The 19,513-nt window shown below is 41.8% G+C and overlaps 1 protein-coding gene across 1 annotated transcript; it reads right to left on the bottom strand.

Moving 5' to 3' along the window:
- Window positions 1-377: 377 nt before the first annotated feature.
- On the bottom strand, window positions 378-18,332 carry LOC148322855 (trinucleotide repeat-containing gene 6B protein-like). The gene is made up of 21 exons (XM_088317074.1): window positions 17,985-18,332; window positions 14,745-14,828; window positions 13,936-13,957; window positions 12,963-13,394; window positions 10,110-12,740; window positions 9,868-10,014; window positions 9,155-9,339; window positions 8,902-8,964; window positions 8,611-8,766; window positions 8,309-8,446; window positions 7,685-7,867; window positions 6,815-6,946; window positions 6,445-6,637; window positions 5,571-5,726; window positions 5,220-5,294; window positions 4,868-5,014; window positions 3,650-3,742; window positions 3,264-3,479; window positions 3,103-3,173; window positions 2,655-2,794; window positions 378-2,310 (listed from the first exon to the last, which is right to left on the bottom strand). Exons 2-21 carry the CDS (start codon window positions 14,799-14,801, stop codon window positions 1,740-1,742), a joined length of 5,808 nt encoding a protein of 1,935 aa, XP_088173200.1. The 5' UTR covers window positions 14,802-14,828; window positions 17,985-18,332; the 3' UTR covers window positions 378-1,739.
- Window positions 18,333-19,513: the final 1,181 nt, after the last annotated feature.

Genomic DNA, 19,513 nt, shown 5'->3' on the forward strand with positions numbered 1-19,513 from the left:
TCCTTACGAATTCTCCGTATGTCCTTTTTTTCCCCCCGCATAACTGTCCGTGTTATCATTTTTGGAACATGCATTTAAGTCTCCCGCATGCATAAATCAATCAAATCATGTTGGAGTATATTTTCTTTGATTTTCAGTTCCTCACAGTAGGATAACACATGATGTTAAATAGTTTTATTTCGTTATGATTGTACAGTAGTGGGAGGGGGTGCAGATGGACCGACTACCCCACGGCCCCGTGCCTAATCGATGAATAACGTCACAAAGTCATCATACTGTAATTGATAAGGTATGCAGTTGAAAGTTGGGTTTTTCTCTCACATCACCTTCAAAGTTCAGAAACAAGAATGGAATCCCCAAATTGACGACAATACACATTTAAAACAAGCCAATACTTTATTAATATTGTTCTCATTAGTTTAAATATGTTTTCCTTTGTAAAATCTCGAACAAAAACACTGAACAGGAGTGTTAAAGCCTGTCTTAATTTAAAACAAATACACATCAGAACATTACAAACATATGGTAACTCTTTCTGCATTTGTAAACAAACCAACCCACCCGTCCCACCACTTCGACACAGTTTGATAAGATTTGGCATTTACACCCACCCCCCAACGCATATGCCTTGATCTGTTTGTGTCATTAAAATTTTTATTGCAGTTTGAACAAGAAAAATCTAACTCCACAAAAAACAAACAACTTCTAATAAGTGAAAAAAAGCATTAGTGCCAATATTCTTAACACAGTCAGCAGTACAATGAACACAAAACAATTTGTATAGACCTTCTGTATAGTAAGCAGCCTTGCCTGCATTTCTGACAGGCAGTAACATGCACACACACACACGCGCGCGCACACCCACACACACAAATTAACAGTGGTGATTTAATCCACTTAATTGGTCTCAGTCTCATTCATACTCATGTCCATAGTGCGAATGATACAGAATCCACACATGGAGAAATGCAACAAAGCCTCAATTTAACATTTATCACTGCAACAGTAACAAACATATTCAAGAGATAATAACAAGAGTGCGCAAGGTAAAACAGTAGGAGGTCAGCATTTTGAAAACAAAATAACATTTGTCATCATTTTCACAATTCAAAAATTAAAGCCTTACAAAGAAACTGGAAAAATATAAACAAACTCGACATACACAGTAAGATGCAGTTCTGTTGTTCAGAGCTGATTGCATGTGTTTGGATTAATGTCATTTTTCCAGATGTGTGAAAACAAACTGCAGTTCTCACATCATGTAGTAGTTTTTAAGTTTTCTTATACAATGAAGGTAATGCTGTGTACAGTGCCCTTCTTTTAGAAAGGTGCATCTGAATTTGGTGTATGAATGTAAATCTGTTCAAAAGTCTTCCATTTACTAAGCACAATACAGTCTAGTCTAGTCTTTCAGACCAGCCGACTTATCATTCTTATTCAGTTTTCAAGTCTAAGCAGTTGAAATCTTCATCTGTGGAAAAAAGGCTGTATACAACTAACAGTCCCTGCGTTTATTTATATAATAGCTTAAGTCTGGCCACAAGAATGTGTGTAAGCATGTCTCACATTTCTTCTTTACGCGTGAGCACATTGATATGCAAACAATGTATATGTATGCACATGTGTGGAACATTAATATATGCATATCTGTAAATGTGTTGATGTGCTATAGTAAATACATAACGTATCCCAGTGTATGCAATATCAGTGTGTCCAAACCGACAAAAGGTGAAGGCTCTTCAGATTGAATCAGCTCCACTGCCCAGCAAGTCACCAGGCAACAAAGCAGCAGGACTGTCCATTTGGTGCCTCTCCTCCATTTGCGGTGCTCCCCATAGACTGCTGCCATGGTATCCTGCAGCCATGCCCCCCCAAAGTCCAGACCTCCCAGATTCTGCTCCACCGACACTTCCCACCCCTCCTGCTCCATTGGCGCTCCACTGGGAAAATATCCCCAGCCCAGGTCCTTGGGCTGAGGAGGTTTCTGAACAGCTACTTGTACCATCTAGACCCTGCCAACCAGAACCGGGGGACATTACACCACTCGGACCTACGGAACCACTTTCCACTCCACCGCCACTTCCATCTCCACCCGAGATGGTGCTCGCTACTGCCCCCTCGCTTCTTGGAGAGCTAGCCCTACCTTGGGTCACTATGGTGCCAGTGCCAGGTGAACCCTGCGTAGCAGCAGCTGCTGCCCCTACCGTGCTCGTCACATCAGCACCTGTCGCCTGGCAATGTGCAAAATAGTGAGCCACTTCTTCCTCACTCGGGAACTCTGCCAGGATTGTGGTGTTGCCCAGTACGCACCTACAAAGAAAGGAATTGCGAATCATTTAACCACCAGCATTACGTTCTGAATGACAAAGCTTTGAAATGATGTCCCATTATACACAATTAGGACTCATTTGCCTGTTTAGCACAGTCATGAGTTTAACAAGATTTTTTAAATCCTAAAACACTGGCTTCAGATCTTATTGCAACCAGCAAATTCGTGAATGGATGTATACAATATTTACTATATATATATATATATATATATATATATATTTACTATATATATATATATATATATATTACATTTTATTACACGTTCTTGACAGAATTATTCTTGGAATGAGGGATTGCATTCGTGTTGTTATAAATGAACCTACATGTGAAGTGCACCCTGGGCCTTGGCTGCCTCAAGACGGCTGCTATAGCGAATCAGAGCCCTGCCCTGGGTAAGGCCAAGGTGAAAGGTCAGAAGGGGACCATGCTGCATGCAGATCGTCTTAAGTGTGGAGCCATCAATCTACAGGACAAAAAGAAAACGGGTTTAGTCTGTAAACCTAATTCAGGTATATAGAAGGAGAGAAATATAATCATAATGGCGTGTTTTGGGAATGTAAATTGTGAAAGCCATGAATGGGTAAATGGTTTGTAATACTTCACAATCCAATTAAACCAAGCCCAGCAATCATTGTCCAGATGAATGACGACTCAGGTTTAACACGTTCTGATTCAACAACGATTCATTTTTCATTCATTGTTCAGCAATCTTGTAAAACAGATAATTAGCCTTTTGTATTAAATTGTCTCCCTCTGTTGCTCCCTCCTTACTTGTGGTGTCAGGTTTCTCAACAGCAACCAGGAACTGCCTCTTGATGCCAGACCATCACTCCAAGCTGTGCCTACAAAGAAAATAAAAGCCATTTAGTGGAGATAACTAATTTAAATAAAGAATTTATATTAGCTTCAAGGTCTGCGTCAAATTACAGTACCTGGCCCAAATCTTGAGTCTTGTTTAACACCACCCCCACCCCAGCCCCGGGCTATCCGTGGGCCGACACTTCCCCAAGGAGAGGGTGTGCCCTGCTTCTGATTGGTTAAGCCAGGAGGGGGGCGTGGCAGCTGTGAGCTGTTGCGATTGGCCTTCCACGACTTACTTTGTCCGATGGGCTCAGGGGGCCAACTGGACTTGTATTCTGAGTACTTTGCTGGAGGGAAAATAGGGCGGTGTGGAAAACATGAGGGAAATTTAGTTTTGACAAATCAATCCCAGGAAGGGGCGTTATTGCATAACTTCCACACAAATTAAGTACACTGGAAGCAATTTATTGACAAAAAGAACGTTTCTGAAGTAATATTCGTAAAGACAAGAATTTACCTGAACTGTGTGCTTTACTGAGTGGGCTGTCTGAGGCACTGTAGGGCCAGGCACCATGTGAAGGCAGTGAGGTGTTGAGGGCAGGATTTGGCCCTGTTAAAACATTGCAAGAATATTGGTTTATGCATTTTATGTGTGACAGGCATGAGTGACTAAAACTCTGGACTGACTGTCGAGATGTCAATCATTCATCGATGAGCAAGCAGGGCCGGTGCGATTTTTTTAATGAATACTGTAACCTTTTATTCATTATTATTGAAATTCAGAAAAAAACTCCCTCAAGCAAAAATTAAAACCGAGTAGTTCGATATGATACAAAGATGGGAACATACTGCCTCATCAAAAATAATGATAGTTCAAAGCCATACGCTGTGCAAAAATCTGCCCCAAAAATAATTTTTGGATAACTGAGTAAAAATGCTTTTTGTTAGGATTGAAGAGATTTACTCAATATGAAAAGTCCATCCTTTCATATACATTTTTTTGTTTGTTAAAACCATTATGAAAAACACAGGGAGAATGTGTTGTTTGTAGGAATGGATTTGCAAAACATACAAAAATGACACTGTCTAATTGATGCAATTAAGTGTCTTGTAAGCCATGTGGGCAAAGTACCTTTAGCGTATGATACTAAAAAGGAACGACACTCTTCTACAGTAAGGTATGAAAATTAATCCAACAGCATTTGATGTGCCGGACAGTTAATCCCATCCCGTTGTTATTATAGAAGGGAACAAGAAGCTAAGTCATGGCCTCGTATAATGTCTTTTGTTATACTCTTGTACGGTTAGGTATTCAGACTGAGTAACTGCTGTCATAAAAATAAAAATGGCTTTTATTTGTCTCGATCATTACAAATGCCACCAGTTATGATGGTGAAAGCCAAAAATATTGCGGGACTATCTCAACTCAAATCTTGCTCTTTTTCTGGAGCGAATGGTGAAATCTTGTGTAAAGCATCTTATTAGGCAGTTTAGGGAGGGAAAAAAGATTTCCACCCAGACTGGAGAAAGAGTGTCATTTTAAGACCTTGTAATCTACTTGCTGGTTACAGTCTGCGTGCAGCCCGTTCTCGTTCTCTACATATATTGTATATAAAATTTAAAAAAAATCATAAAATATCACACTGTTTATATATATATATATATATATATATATATATATTTATTCTAAGTTAATTAGTTGTTTTTTTTTTATTCTAACAATTACTTGGTGTACCTATGTTGTCTCGCAATAACTGATGATCAGAATCATTGAGGGTTGAGGGACCAGGGGAGCCAAGAACACTACTGGGTGTCATATAGGGGTCAGTTTCAGGGTCTCCGCTATTCTGCATTCCGTTCCAGGGGACACCAGGCTGGAACTCTATCACCATAGAAGAAAAACATATCAGATTAATTACAATTGCAACTCGTTTAATCCACACAAAACCTTTCCATACATAGCACTCTGAAAAAAGAAGATTCTTCAGAGGTCAAGCCATACTGTTGTGTGTCATGTAGTTTATCATTCCTATTTTCTTTCTTGTTTTACTTTTCTATGAGGCAATAATACCAAAAATAATAATCACCTGGTGGCCAACTTGATGTGGACGGCTTGTTCCCCATTTTACTGCCAGGGGTACGCTGCCAGTGTTCTGTGGAGCCTTAAGAGAGAATACCTAAAATGTCAACACTCAGAATCTCCTACTGGAAATAAGGTGAGCCTCCACTCACCTTTAATGCAGTGGTAAAAACGCCTTATTAATAGTGTGCAAGAGATAAATACAGTCAAATAATACTCTAGCTTGATATGATTTTGGTTCAAAACATTTTCCATTCAATATGGTTCATTAAAATACACTGTCAATGAGGGTGAGTTAAGACCAGATTGAGGTTTGGGAGGTGGTAAAAATTCGGTGATGAACCATCTGCTGACCTACCATTCTTGAGAAGTGTTGAGTCAGGGGGAGATGGAGCTGGGGAATGTCCCTCCATCATCCATTTGAAGCGTGACTGCTGTCCTCCTATGTCCTTCATCCCCCCCATCACGGGAGTGCCAAGTTCCAATCCTGACAGGTTACCACCAGGGGCAAACCCTGATAGAAAGGAAAATTTAACATGTTCAGGTCAAACTCTAGTACGGCATGTTTACCTCCAAAAAATTGTAAGGTAAGAGTATGTCGAACAGTCAGTATACCATACCTCTCGGTCCACTATTATGAGCAATGCTGTGGCCGCCCGACCAAAACCATCAATAGCCATACATATTCATGATGCAAAGTGATAAATTTCGTCTCCATACCTAACTGTTTTATTGAATCATTCAAAAAGAAACATTTCTGTGTAGTTTGTAGTTATTGTTTTCGGATGTTATATATGTTTTGCACGGATGAAATCTAATTGAATATTTAACATCATACATCATGTTCAAGCCATTCCTTGGGGCAGGTTTTATTCTGTCATGCAAACCTATGATAAACGTTTTAATCCAGCCCGCCAAACTTGAAAAAAATTAAATGAATAAACCTTGTTAATGTTTTATTTTCTAAATACTCTGGTTTGTCAAACACAGATATTTTGTTGTAATGCTTTTGTTCATTTTCATTTAAATTTTTTTTTTTTTTTCTCCAATGAGGTGAGGTTACCAAAACACTCCATCCATCTTCTCCTGGTCCAGCCCCTCTGTCAAATTTTAGAACCCATTGTGGCCCACCAATCAAACAGTTTGCCCACCCCTGCTTTAAAGTAATGAACCTTGCCGCTTAAGACAAGATATATTGAAATGACATGCTAAGTTTTGCCTGTTACACTCACCAGAGTACATCCCTTGCATTTTAGAATGCGGATCTGACACAGGGTCTCCCACTCCATGGGGTGGATACGAGTCAACTCCGGGCTGTTTAGACAGACCTCCTCCAAGGTGAGAAGGGGATAATTTTGAGCTCCCCGCTGGTACTCCACCATGTTGATGTCGTTGTTGCTGGAGAATGGCAACAATCCTTGCCAGCTGAAAATCAGGCAAATAAAACACTATCAGAAAAAAATCCAGACTTTTTATATAAAATAGTTTGAATTGGAACGGCTGATGCCCAACCAGTTCATGAAAATTTAATTCAAGAAAACTGAATTGTGATGAAGACATTGCTACAGTCCCGCAGTTGTAAATTTACAGAATAATTTTTACCTGCTGTGGGTCTGGCTGCTGTCTGAGTGATTGCGGCTGAGAGAACTTTCGCTGGTTTTGCAGAAGCTGCTGCTGCTGCTGCTGCTGCTGTTGTTGTTGTTGCTGCTGCTGTTGTAGCAAGAGCTGACAAGCCTGTGGGTTTGCAAACAGATAACGTGATATAGTGGTGTTCACAATAGGTGTACACATGAACAAAGAAATGTTGGTAACCTTTTAATGACCGAAAACCCCACAGTGGTCACAGAAATAACTTGAGTCTAAACAATGCATTAATAAATAAAAATGTTTTGTAACTTTCAACGTCTGCACCTCTCAGTAGGTATTTAGGCGCACGCTTCATGAGCAAACACTTTGGCTCAAACAACAATAGACAGGCTGCTTTCCATTCTCATAATTCGTCTCTTCAATTTGTCACCAATTTTCCTCCTGGGACCTGATCTAGGGAGGTTGGCTACAGACCGATGGAACTTTAATTTCGAAATAATAAGTGCAGCTGTCGTCACAGGAACATCAAGCTTCTTTGAGATGAACTTTTAAGCTTTTACCTTTCATCTGCTAGTCTCTAATTTTTTCGTAGCCTCAAATACAACTCTCTCATTCACATCCTCTGGTCATTTTTAGCGTGGTACACCCCATGTCACAAAACAGCATCGTAACTACTTGTCACCCTTGAAGTAGGCTGACACTCGTGATGCTAATTAGAGGACAGTTTGGTTGAACCCCCCCCAAACATTTTTAAGGGTACCATCATTTTTATCCAGGCCCGTTTAATGATTTTGTTTTTAAATAATTCTGCATCTATACTTTCCCCTGATAGGATGATCAGAATTAAAAATAGTTCAAAATTAAATTTAAAATGTAGTCATGTACCAGATGAAACTGCTGCACATGGGGGTAGATGTTGCTAAGTACAGCTAATTGTTGTGGGGAAATCTGAGGAGGGAACACTCCTCCACCAACACCCCCAGCTCCACCGACAGAACCGACACCTCCTACTCCACCAACCACGCTGCCACCAGGAGACGGCATCTGCTTCAACATAGAACCCGGCACCTGTATGTCACAGAAGAGGCAGCAAGAGAGATTTAGAAACCCCCTTTTTTTCCTTTTTAGAACATGGGTGAAACTAACAAATCCAATTATCGATAGTGGGACAGCACTTCACAATATGTAATCTGCAGTAGTATTTCTAAAGGCCAAAAAAGTAAGATTTTAACTCAAGATTTAGCTTCGTATAAAGTGGTAGTGCCGGTAGTCAGATAAGTTCCTATATTGTAACTCCTCACAACAAAGTGGTTTCCTTTTATTCTAGCATCCCCACCACCCTTGCCTTGTTTTTTTTTTTGGAAACAGCTCAAAACCATAATCTGTTCCTCACCTTCACTCTCACTCATTTCTTCAACTTTCCATGTAGTGTTAGCCTTATGGCCAACAATATGTCAAACAACTACAATTACCAGTAACTCATAACTAACAAGATCAGACATGCAGGACCTGAGCAGACAGGAATGGATGAGGCACTTGAGCTCGAAGCCCTGGAGAGGGGTTCATAGGATGCAAGCTAGGTTGGTGTATCCCTCGGGGCTGATGCATGCCTCCACCACTGCCAACATACATTCCATGGCTTCCCATCTGTGGGGGTATAACGGAAACAGTATATTAATAGGTGATGCTTTTAGGTCATTATTTTGACTTCGACACCACAAGTCAAGTGATTCAAAGAATCATCACATCGATCTATAAGCTCAGCTCAAGCTCATATGAATGTTTAGCTATATGAAACAATGTGTTCATACTTTTTCACCATAGGTGCTCATGTCAACAGGACCCATGTCTTTGGAATTAGACATGCGGTAACCTCCTCCTCGTCCTCCTCTCCGGATGTCCCCGTTGTAGTCAGTCATCCCTCTCTTGTCTACTTCCATCTTCTTATCTATGCTGGGGTCATCACCCTGGGAATGAACAATGCAACAATGACGAAAGCTACTCGTGATAGGGACACGTTCCTAAAATTGTGGTAAAGGCATTATTGATGATTTATGATTTGATGACACTTTTTGTCATTTCTGTGAGGTTAAAAACTTTACCAGAGGGCCCATGTTTGAAAACTGTCGTGACATTGGATTCAGCCAGCTGTCTCCACTCCCACCCTTTGGGAAGAAATTCAAACAGTAATGCCAACCATAGAATGTAAAAACAGGACCATCGATAACTCAATAACAAAATCAAACGGCGGAAAAAAAACGCTTGTGCGTTACATACTAAAACACACACAGTCAAAGAATCTCTCAATTTCTAATATTGATAATCCATCTACTTGGAAGCTCTAGTTTTTCTAACCTTCATGTTGCCTCTTCTTCCTCCATGACTCCAGCCTCCAGAGTTATAGGAGGAACTATTTCCTTGAGAGCCGGTGCTATTCCAGATCCCTACCCCACCCTCATCTTCCTCTTCCCAGCTGGGATGACGAGAGGCTGCTACTGAGCTTTCTCCCTTTGCACCCCAGGTCTCCATTGACTTGGTACCTTCAATAAAACAAAAGTAAACGGTTACTATGTTCTTGCACACAACAAAACCCGAAATATCATAGTTTGCGTGTAGGGTCATACATTTCATTGTTTTGGGGTTAATTTACTAAAAAAGAAAGAGCATGTTGATTTCATGCTATTTATTTAGTAAATTGATACTAGCGTCAGTGAATATCGGTTGGCCTGACACAATCAAGTTGTGGCCTCAGGCTACTGTTAATGGAAAAGCCTGATGTGGGCCTATAGTATGGCACACTCCTATCATAATATCATATGGTTACAGAAGGATGCTATGAAGGAGTAGAATCTAATTTTAGTAGAAGCTGTACCATCACCACAGTACGTATGTAAAGTCGTGTATATTAAAAATGGTTACCATGGTTACACAGCATCAGAGAAGTTCCTTGATGTGTACAAAATTGGATACAACCGCATTTTAGAAACAAAGAGTTCTAAAAATTTTTTTTTTTTTTTTATCAAAGATTGAAAACTATTAATGACAATGTGTGATTATCCTTAACTTACTTTTACCAGGGTTGGGTGACAGGTTGCCCCAGCCAGACATTTTAGGATCATCTGAATCGCCCCATCCTGATGCTGTATCTGATGTCTGGTTCCAAGCACCTGACCCATTATCAAGAGCTTGAGTGCCCCCTCCCCACATGGCTGGACCTGAATTTATGAAAATTAACATTCAAATTTAGTTAATTAAATAGCAAGTCAAATATTCACTTAAAAAAAAAAGCATAAGCAAAAATAATGCTTACCAACTACTGCATTTCCAGAGTTTGCATCCCGGTGTTGCAAGCCCTGATGTCGTCTCTGTGGCTGCAGTGTGGAAGCCTGCTGACTGTGGCTTTCGCTAGAAGGGGCTCTTTTTTTGTCCCACAAGTTCACATTTTTGCCACTATAGTTGGTAGGATCCCCCCAGGCTGAAGTCCCATCATCAATTTCCATTTTGTGACTGATGGACTGAGGCGAGGGCTCATCCCAGCCGCTGGCTTCCACAGAGTCATCCCCCGAAATTTGGGGGATAGGGCCAGATACCCAGCCCGAACTTTGGTTCTGATTCTTGGGTGGTGGACCCCCACTTCCAACATTCGGTCGGCTGTCCCAACCTGCTTGTATAGATCCTCCTGGTGGGTGGTGCTGCTGATTTGGGGTTTTCATTGTGGCCACTTGGTTGTTTGGTGTCGGTGCTGCTGTGTGGTGCTTGGAACCCCCCCAGTCGTGGGGGGGCTTAACGACATCACCCCCTCCCCATCCTCCTCGCTGAGAAGCACCTTCATCCTGGTTACCCCAAGAGGATACTTCATCAGAGCTGCTTGTACCTCGTATTCGACCATCTCCCCACCCACCACCAGGTTTGGACTCACTCTGGCCCCAATCTCCCCAACCACCTCCCTTCCCTCTTTCAGTTCCCTTCCACCCCCCAGTCCCTTTATCTTCGGGGTCAACAGGCCACCTGCTGCTCTGTTCTCCTTTGTCCTTCCAATTCCCTCCTCTATGGTCCCCCCACTGGTGTTCTTCACCCCACCCTTTGCCCTGGTTCACAGGTGGAGGATCACCCCAACTTTGAGCTGCATTCCCTTGACTGCCCTCCATTTCCAGCATTCTTGGCTTCTGTATCATGCCATCAGACATGTGAGAACCACAAGTAACCTGTGAAGCACCGCCGTCCCATGAGTCCCTCACTGAAGCAGTGCCAGAGTTCACGCCGTCAGCAGCCTCATTGTTCATATTTAATCTTGAATTCGAGAGGTACCCACAGCTGCGATTATTGGTGGGCATTGTTCCTGATGAGAATGTGGAAGATGACGACATTTTTTCATTTCGATTTCCTACTCGTTTAGTGGTGTTCAGATCCCAGGCCACATTCTGACGAATCTGGGTCTGGCCCCAACCCGTGTTGGACAGAACCCTTGGATCCAGGTCAGATCTATTGAGCATGCCAAGTAAGGCCACTTCAGCATCAGAGGTCTGGTTGGAGAGGGCGAGCACAGACGGGGCGCCATCCATTTTCTGCCCATCAGCATTCCCTTTGCCATCATTTTCTGTTCCATCTCCACTAGAGGAGGTGAGTCCTTCACCACTAGGGCCTTGTCCTTGTTGTTCTGCCACAAAGCCACTTTCTATCCCTTTTTGATTGTCCCAAGCATTTTCCATTGTTGCAACCTTTGGTGACGCAGATTCTGGCAAAGCGCTTCCACCGCCACCTTCATTGGCTCCACCCCTACTGTTGTTGTTCCCACAACCTCCTGTTACACTTGCTATTGCTAAGTTATTTGAACTCACACATTCGTCTGTGTCTCCACACTCCACTTCTGAGCTACTGTCTTTCCACACTCCCTGAGATACCTTTTCCATATTTGCGCTTCCCTTTGCCCACCCTGTATTTTCACCCTGGTTACCAAAGCCCCCCAGATTTGTATCCTGTTCATGGATCCCAGTCTCCCCTCCACCCCATTGATCTTCTTGTGAAGCACCTGTTCTCAGAGCAGAGGGCACTACAGTCAAAGGTTTCAAAGAGGAAGACAAAGGACCAGATTTATTCCCACACTCTTCGCCTTCAGGATCAGACTCAATTTCTTTCTCGTCACCATGTTCTTGATTTGGTCGTGGTCCCACTCCCTCTGATCCTTCACCTGAACCCGGTTCTTGCCCTAGGTTTCCCATGAGATGTTGTTGTTCGGGACTCATGTCTAATTCTGCTGTCTCAGCGTGCTCGTGAGGGAGAGAGGTGGTGCTGACAGGAAGTGAGGACAAATGCATCGAAGTAGAAGTTGACGTCTTCCCCTGCACTAGGGCTGGCCAGGAAGAGGGGTTCACATTGGGGTTTAAAATGGCACCAGGGAGACTGCTGTTGCCATCTGCGGGACTCTCTTGAGGTCCAGGAAGCAGATGGGAGACTTTGGAATTATAAAATGCTGCTGATCCCAATCCTGACTCCGCCCGACAGGAAGTGGAGGAGCTCCACATGACGCCACCTGTCTGAGCACATTCATTTTGTGATGAAAAAGAGGAAAGAGGAGAAGAAAAAGGCGGGGAGGAATTGTCCACTTTCCCTGCACCTCCTTCAACTGCCCCTCCTATCTGCTGGAGATTCTTCTCATGAAATGAGGCACTACTGTTTTTGATACCAGAGCCATCTTGCTCCTGCACCTCTCCTCCAGATCCATCAGAACTTAATTTGGCTGCGCCTTGGATGCTAGGCCAGCTGTCCAGATCAGTCCCATCCACAATGATCTTGTCACAACCCTGAGAGGAGGACAGGCTGACAGATCCTGCCCCCAATGTGGAATTTGCATAAGTTGAAGATGAAGATAACGACAGAGCAGTGACACGTGATGACGATGTTGTGTTGGGTGGTGAAGGAGAGGATGAACCCAAGTTCAAATCTGGATGAAAAAAAGAAATGTTCCAACATACATTTAGCAGAAGTTAGTATTTATAAACAAATACATTTTTTACACAATGCTTAATTTAAGTGGTTATTAAGCAACATGTGAATTGCTTCATTAATATTGTTTGGCGAAATTGTTCCAAAAAAAAAAAGTTTCGGCCGATGAGCCTCTTTTGACTGCATATTCAAATTATTACTTTTTTTTTGTGGAACCTACCTGTGTCTGTATTTGCATTGGAGTTATCTGCTTCTTTTGAGAAAAGAGGTGGTGTGGCACCCCAGCCACTGCCAACCGCAAGCCCACCAGTGCTCTCATCTCCCCCACCTCCCCCAAGCAGCATGGAGGACAGTGGAGGCTGCCCCCTCTTCAGTAGCACTTTGTGGTCCTGCTGGCAGCGAAATCTTGGTGGAACCTCTCTGGACATGTATCGCTGCTGCTGGGTAGTTTGGTTTCCAGAAATGGAGGAGGGCTGTCCGTTGGCCACAGCAGTCCGCTGCTTTGCATTGTTCCCGCCACCAGGAGGAACTGTTGCAGAAAGCCCAGTGGCACTAGAATTTGGGGATGAGGGTTCAACAGGGCCAGGGCTGGGGGAGACTGAGGCTGGGGTGGTGGGTTGCTGGGAACAGGAGGGCTTGGTTGATTCTGGCACTGGAACAATAAAGAGTACCTTGCGTCAAAAGTGTCAACGTATAAATAGGACGCCTATTTACATGCTTTTGGCAATGTCCAGCGCGATCGCCCCTGTGATTGGCTTCAACCTGACTTTCTTGTCATATGTAAACAAGTGGTATATGGTTCTTAACAGGATATACAGCTGCAAAGTTACTATTTTATGAAACAGCCACTAGACTGGAAAATGTCCTTATTTGTACTGCAGCCACCAAATCCCTAACTTGGAAACACTCACTGTGCTTTTGTAAAATATCTCTACTTTGTTTGCATACATTTATTTGGTTGTGAATCAACAGTGCTTGTCAACGCGATCACACCTTTTCTTTTTTTTCTTTTTTTTTTAAATCTACCTGACAAATAGTTACATTTATTGCTAATCAATTACTCGTGGCTTGCAATGAGAAGAACATGCAGTATTTTGCAGAAGCAAATACCACCCATTAGAGGCATTATGTAATGCAATAATGAGACAGCAAAAAAAAAAAAAAAAAAAAAAATTTATATATATCATATTTACCTTTGACGTTCAGTTCTGGGACCTAAAGAAAAAGCAAACGAGAGGGAAGGTACGTAAGCAATAGATATAATGTGTGTATCGTGGTAATAAACAAGGCCACATTTTTGTGATGTGACAAGTTCAGATCTGACTGGTATTTTGAACCATTGAGAGTTCCCTTCACCTTGACTAACGCCTTAGATCCAAAAAAAAAGCTCCAGCTCCAAGGCACGATGCTGCCTCCATCATACTTCACTGTAGGCAAGGTGTACTTTTTGGAGTCGAACAGTCTTTGTGCCAAACGTACCTTTTCAAATTTGGCCAAACATTTTTACAAGCATTTGAGAGATATCAAGTTTTTTTTTTCCCTTTGTAAGATATGGCTTTTGTATTGCTTCACTTTGCTCCATGGTATATTAATGCCTTCTAAATTCTTTTGCACTCTTCTGATATCGCTCTGATGCTGTCAACACTTTCTCTGAACCATGAATTGTGCTGTAAAATGTGACAACAAATGTCAGAAAAAGACTACTAGAACATCTTAAAGTTTAGGGGGTTAATCAGAAGCACTTCAAATTATGGCAGGTGTGTGCAGAAAATGTAACACATTTGAATGTGAGTTAATTCATTCTGAACACAATTTGGTGTGCTCAATTTTGCAAAGTTGGAAAATTTTTGAAATGATTGAGTCTTGTCGCATTTCTTCATAAAAATCTATCATTTGAACAGGGGGTGTGTACACTTTCTATATCCGCTGTAAACTTGAACAGCATGTGCATTTCCTAACGAAAACAATAAGATGAGCAATTCAAAACCATGCCACTGCTGACCTTTTGAGAAGTTTCCTTTTTCCTTTTGTCGTCTTTCTTCTTTTTCTTGTCTTCCATTAACTGCTCTTCCCTTTACTGATTCTCCTGTCAGAGAAGAGCACATAGCACACATACAAAATGAATACAATACAATGTAATTGTAATTGTATAGCGCATTTCATTACAGTTGCAGCTGTAACAAAGAACTTTACACAGACAAAAACACAAGGTAGCAATAATTCAATAACAGTGAAAGCAGAAGATTAAAATGCAAATTAGTGATGCTAACACATATACACTAGATACCAGAAAACAGGAGAACATTGAACAGTCTCAAGTGAATCCTAAAGCCTAGAGATAAAAATGTCTTCAAACAAGTTTTGAAAAGGACAGAGATGGGTAGCCTAACATTTAATGGAAGGTCATTAGAGAGGGAAGGAAGGGAAGGCGACAGAAAATGCTTGATTCCCCCTGAGGCTCCGCTTAGTCCTTGGCACGTCCAGTAGCAATTGGTCCGCAGACCTGAGGCAGCGGGCAGGTGCCTAGGGATCGAGGAGCTCAGAAAGGTACGCTAGGGCGAGGCCATTTAAAGATGAGAATACCAGTAGCAGTATCTTCAAATTAACTCTAACATACACTGGGAGCCAGAGAAGAGAGGCCAGAATTTGGGTTCGGTACACCCTCTTCCGAGCTTCAGTTAGAAGGCGAGCAGCCGCATTTTGTACCAACTGGAGATGCTTGAGCGAGTACTGGCTGACTCCAAAATAGAATGGATTACAATAATCTAGCCGCGAAGTAATGAAGGCATGAATTACTGTTTCTAAATGCTGTTGGGAAAGAAATGGTTTCACCTGAGCCAGCTGCCTAAGATGAAAGAAGCTTCACCTCACAACAGCACTGATTTGCCGGTCCAATATTAAATTGCGGTCCAATTTAAAACCCAAGTTCGAGGCCATTGGCTTTAGATAAGACACCAAGGGGCCCAGGTCACCAGGGTGGAATATAGACGGGCCACTTGGACCGAAAAACATAACTTCTGTTTTCTTTTCGTTGAAATGTAAATAATTCAGTGACATCCGGGTTTTGATTTCCTCTAGACAGGACAAAATTGCTCTTAAGTAGAAAGCATCTTTTTCAGTTAGCGGGACATAGATCTGACTATCATCCGCATAGCAGTGGAAGGAAAATTCCATGTTTTCGAAGGATGGAACCAAGAGACGGCAAACACTGAAAACAGCAAAGGTCCCAAAATAGAACCCTGTGGAACACCATATGACAGCGGGGGAGAGCGAGACCCAGCGCAACCTAAGTTAACACGAAATGTTCTGACAGCCAAATAGGATCTGAACCATTCGAGGGCGTTACCACTAATGGCCACCTGGTGCTGTAAAAGAGCCAAAAGAATACTGTGATCCACAGTATCGAACACTGTAGCCGGATCCAACAAAACAAGACACACATAGTCTCCGGTGTCATTTGCCAGGAGGATATCATTAAAAACTCATAACAGGGCTTGCAATGAAAAAAAAATCCATATGTGGATATAAATCGGATATGTATCCGAAGCGACTCTTTAACAATCACACAAATTTGTAGAATTTCAGCCTTTCAAGAGTAAATGTTCTCAGATTTCAGTACTCCTTCATGAAAGCAGACTAGCTTTGGTTTGGTTTTCACACAGCTGAAAATGGTACCAAAGTAATTTGCACTGACGCTTGACTTGTCTGCTCATTTCCTCAAATCGAGAAACCACACGAAGCATCCAACGCGCAACTTTATTGAGTGTTTTCTTGCTGCATGAGTCTCACCCCACATGTTCATCAGAAGAATTTTCAATGTTTTTTTTTTTTGCCTATTTATAGAGTGTGACTGTTGGATAAGTCACTATGGGGCCAGAGAAAGATTCAATTGCTGGACAATGGTGACAAGAAACAACACAGAATTCAACAAAAAAATAAAGTGCACTGGCATACTCACATTTTAAATAATAATATTCACTGAGAGTGATCGATAAAGATAAAAGTGATGTTCATATTTGTTTACCCATTTATTTGTCACTTATATGTTTAACTTAAGTTGTTACCTATATAAAAAAAAAATTCAACCGTTCTGGTGTTCTGGAGTGGGATGATTGGATTACATTTACATCCTGGGAATAAATGCTTGGGTTTTCTTACGATTCGGTCTTAGTCGAACTTTTTGGACTGCATTCAGATTTAAATATGACGGTGTCATGTCAGTTACTATGTGTTCTGAATCCTGAAAGAACACTGTGACACGTTAAAAAAAATAAAACATGACATACAATCTATACTTGCATAGGCTATTTTTAAGCAATACATTTTTATTGTTCTTAACTCATGTAAAAAGTAAATGTTGAATATGCAGCTACTATGAAAAGACTAGTTTAGATTGGTCGCTCCCGTTTGGAATGACCTGTTAAACACCCCTTCTCTAGCCATCTTTAAAACTCGTATTGAAACACATTTTTATTCTTTCGCTTTGTACTCAGCATGAGACTCTACATTGTTTTAATGTTTACTGTTTTTGTATCATGAATCTATTGTTTTAACTGCCTTTGCTTTATGTCAGATTTTTTTAATTTACGTGAAGCACTCAGCATGCAGCTGTGGTCGTTTTTACGGTACGCTATAAATAAAGTTGAGTTGAGCTCCAAACGCACATGATATGGAAATGCAGTGAGGTTGCAATATGTATGATCCTCGTGACCTATAATACATTAGAACATCAACAAACACATGCTATGCAAACATCCGCACGTATGTGTCCAATGTAACGCTTGAGAAGGATGCTCGGGGCCATAACAACTGAAGCAGCTAGCTGACCTGTGAGCTGCTGCACGGACGCAGTGGCCGGAAGAGCCTGGGGGCAAAGAAGGGGGTCATGACCGTCAGACATAGCTACGCCCGACGGATCCAGTCAACACGTCAAGTCAATAAACCCGTTACTCTCAAACTGTGCACCCTATTTGACCCAACTTGCATACAGAATACGCGAAATGACCACAAAATACAAGCAGAAATTCCACCCAGAGCCTACTACCCAGTGCACCCAGTCGTCAATATTACAACATGTTACTCATGAACAAATATGTTTACGATCCACTTACGTACCGCGTTGCAACGCAGTCGAAGAAGACTCCAAATTGCCTTTGACCTGCGTAACCGCGGAGGCAACAACGAGCACACAAACGACGTAAGATGCAAATATATATATATATTTGGCTAAAGGTTGACTCACCTCGGGAATCACATCGGAAGTAAAGTGCGTTCCGTGCAGAAAAAAAAAAGAAGCTCGCAGACCTAGGAGCTAGCTAGGTAAGCTAGCTTAGCGAGCTAGTTCTTCGAGGCTTTCAAGGCTAAGTTGGATAAGAAATGACATCACCGAAACGTGAATCGTAGGAAGGCTAGTATCCTTTTGCACGACTGTAGTTCTCAGGCTGTAAACAAAACACACATATTAACCCCCGGGTGAGTAGCAGATACTGAAAGATCTGTTAGTTTACTATCGGCCATTTTGCTTCTGTGTGGACTGTGGAGGTTTAGCCAAGCAGCATAACATTTCACTGGCTGGTTGTTGATCACCGAGGGGAGGAGAGATTGCTGTACTGATACCGCCCACCAGAGGGAGATGTCGTCTTATAAATAAAGTTGCATTGTATTGTATTGTATTGCATTAACAACAATGCCATTCCAGAATTAGAAGACAATTAGGCACTTTTTGAAGAACGAAAATGTATTATTTTTTGATAATATTTTTATGGTGATATTGGCAAATGCTCAGGAGCCGTGACCTCCAGAATCCGCAAAACATCACCTTTATACTATAATTTAATATAATTCCAACTAGTACCAGTGAAAATGGAATGGGTAACCGAATCAAATGTTAACCAATGCCAAATTTATGTGAACAAAATAATTATACCATGCATACCTAATGAGACAGGAGTGAAATCAGTTTCAATTGTTCTAGATCCGTTTTTTTCCAGCACTTTTTAAACATGCTATGCTAATTAATAATTAACCAGTTTTATATTTCTTTTGCTCAGTGGCATAATGATCTTCTTTTTACCCAGATTAAACCTGCTTGGTCGGTGTCTGCTAATGCAATAGCTGCTTAAAAAAACAAACTCAAAAGGCTAAGCGGGTCGGATAATGGATGGATGGATAATGTGAATATTTGTCGGGTAACATTAATCAACAGCACTTTGATTGATTTGAGCACTGATTTTAAAAACAGTTTTTACTTTTATTATATTAGCGCAGAGGTCATGGGTTTGATTCCATTCCAGGCCTTCCTGTGTGGAGTTTCCATGTTCTCCCCGTGTCTGCGTGGGTTTTGTACTCCGGTTTCCTCCCACGTTCCAAAAACATGCATGGTAGGTTGAGTGGATGTTCTAAATTGGAATGATTGTGAGTGAGGATGATTATTTGTCTTTGTTTGCCCTGCAATTGGCTGGCAACCAGTTCAGGGTGTACTCCGCCTACTGGGCAAACATAACTGGCATAGGCTCCAGCACGTCCGCGACCTTCGTGAGGAGAAGCGGCTCTGATAATGGATGGATTCATTGATTAATTAAAAAACTTATCAGCAGATTAATCGAGTATTCAAGTCATTGTTAGTCGCAGCATTAGGTTGTAAGTCAGAGTTTTTCCAAGTGTTTTAAGCATCTGAGAAGGCCCTTCTGACACTGACGGCCTGTCTTTAATGAAATGTCGTAATTACGGAACCCCCCCCCTCACGGGGGATTTCATTTAAGCACACAGACT

Source organism: Idiotropiscis lumnitzeri, chromosome 15 (assembly GCF_059441095.1).
Source record: "Idiotropiscis lumnitzeri isolate Australia: NSW breed Sydney's pygmy pipehorse chromosome 15, RoL_Ilum_1.0, whole genome shotgun sequence".
Lineage (NCBI taxonomy): Eukaryota > Metazoa > Chordata > Actinopteri > Syngnathiformes > Syngnathidae > Idiotropiscis > Idiotropiscis lumnitzeri.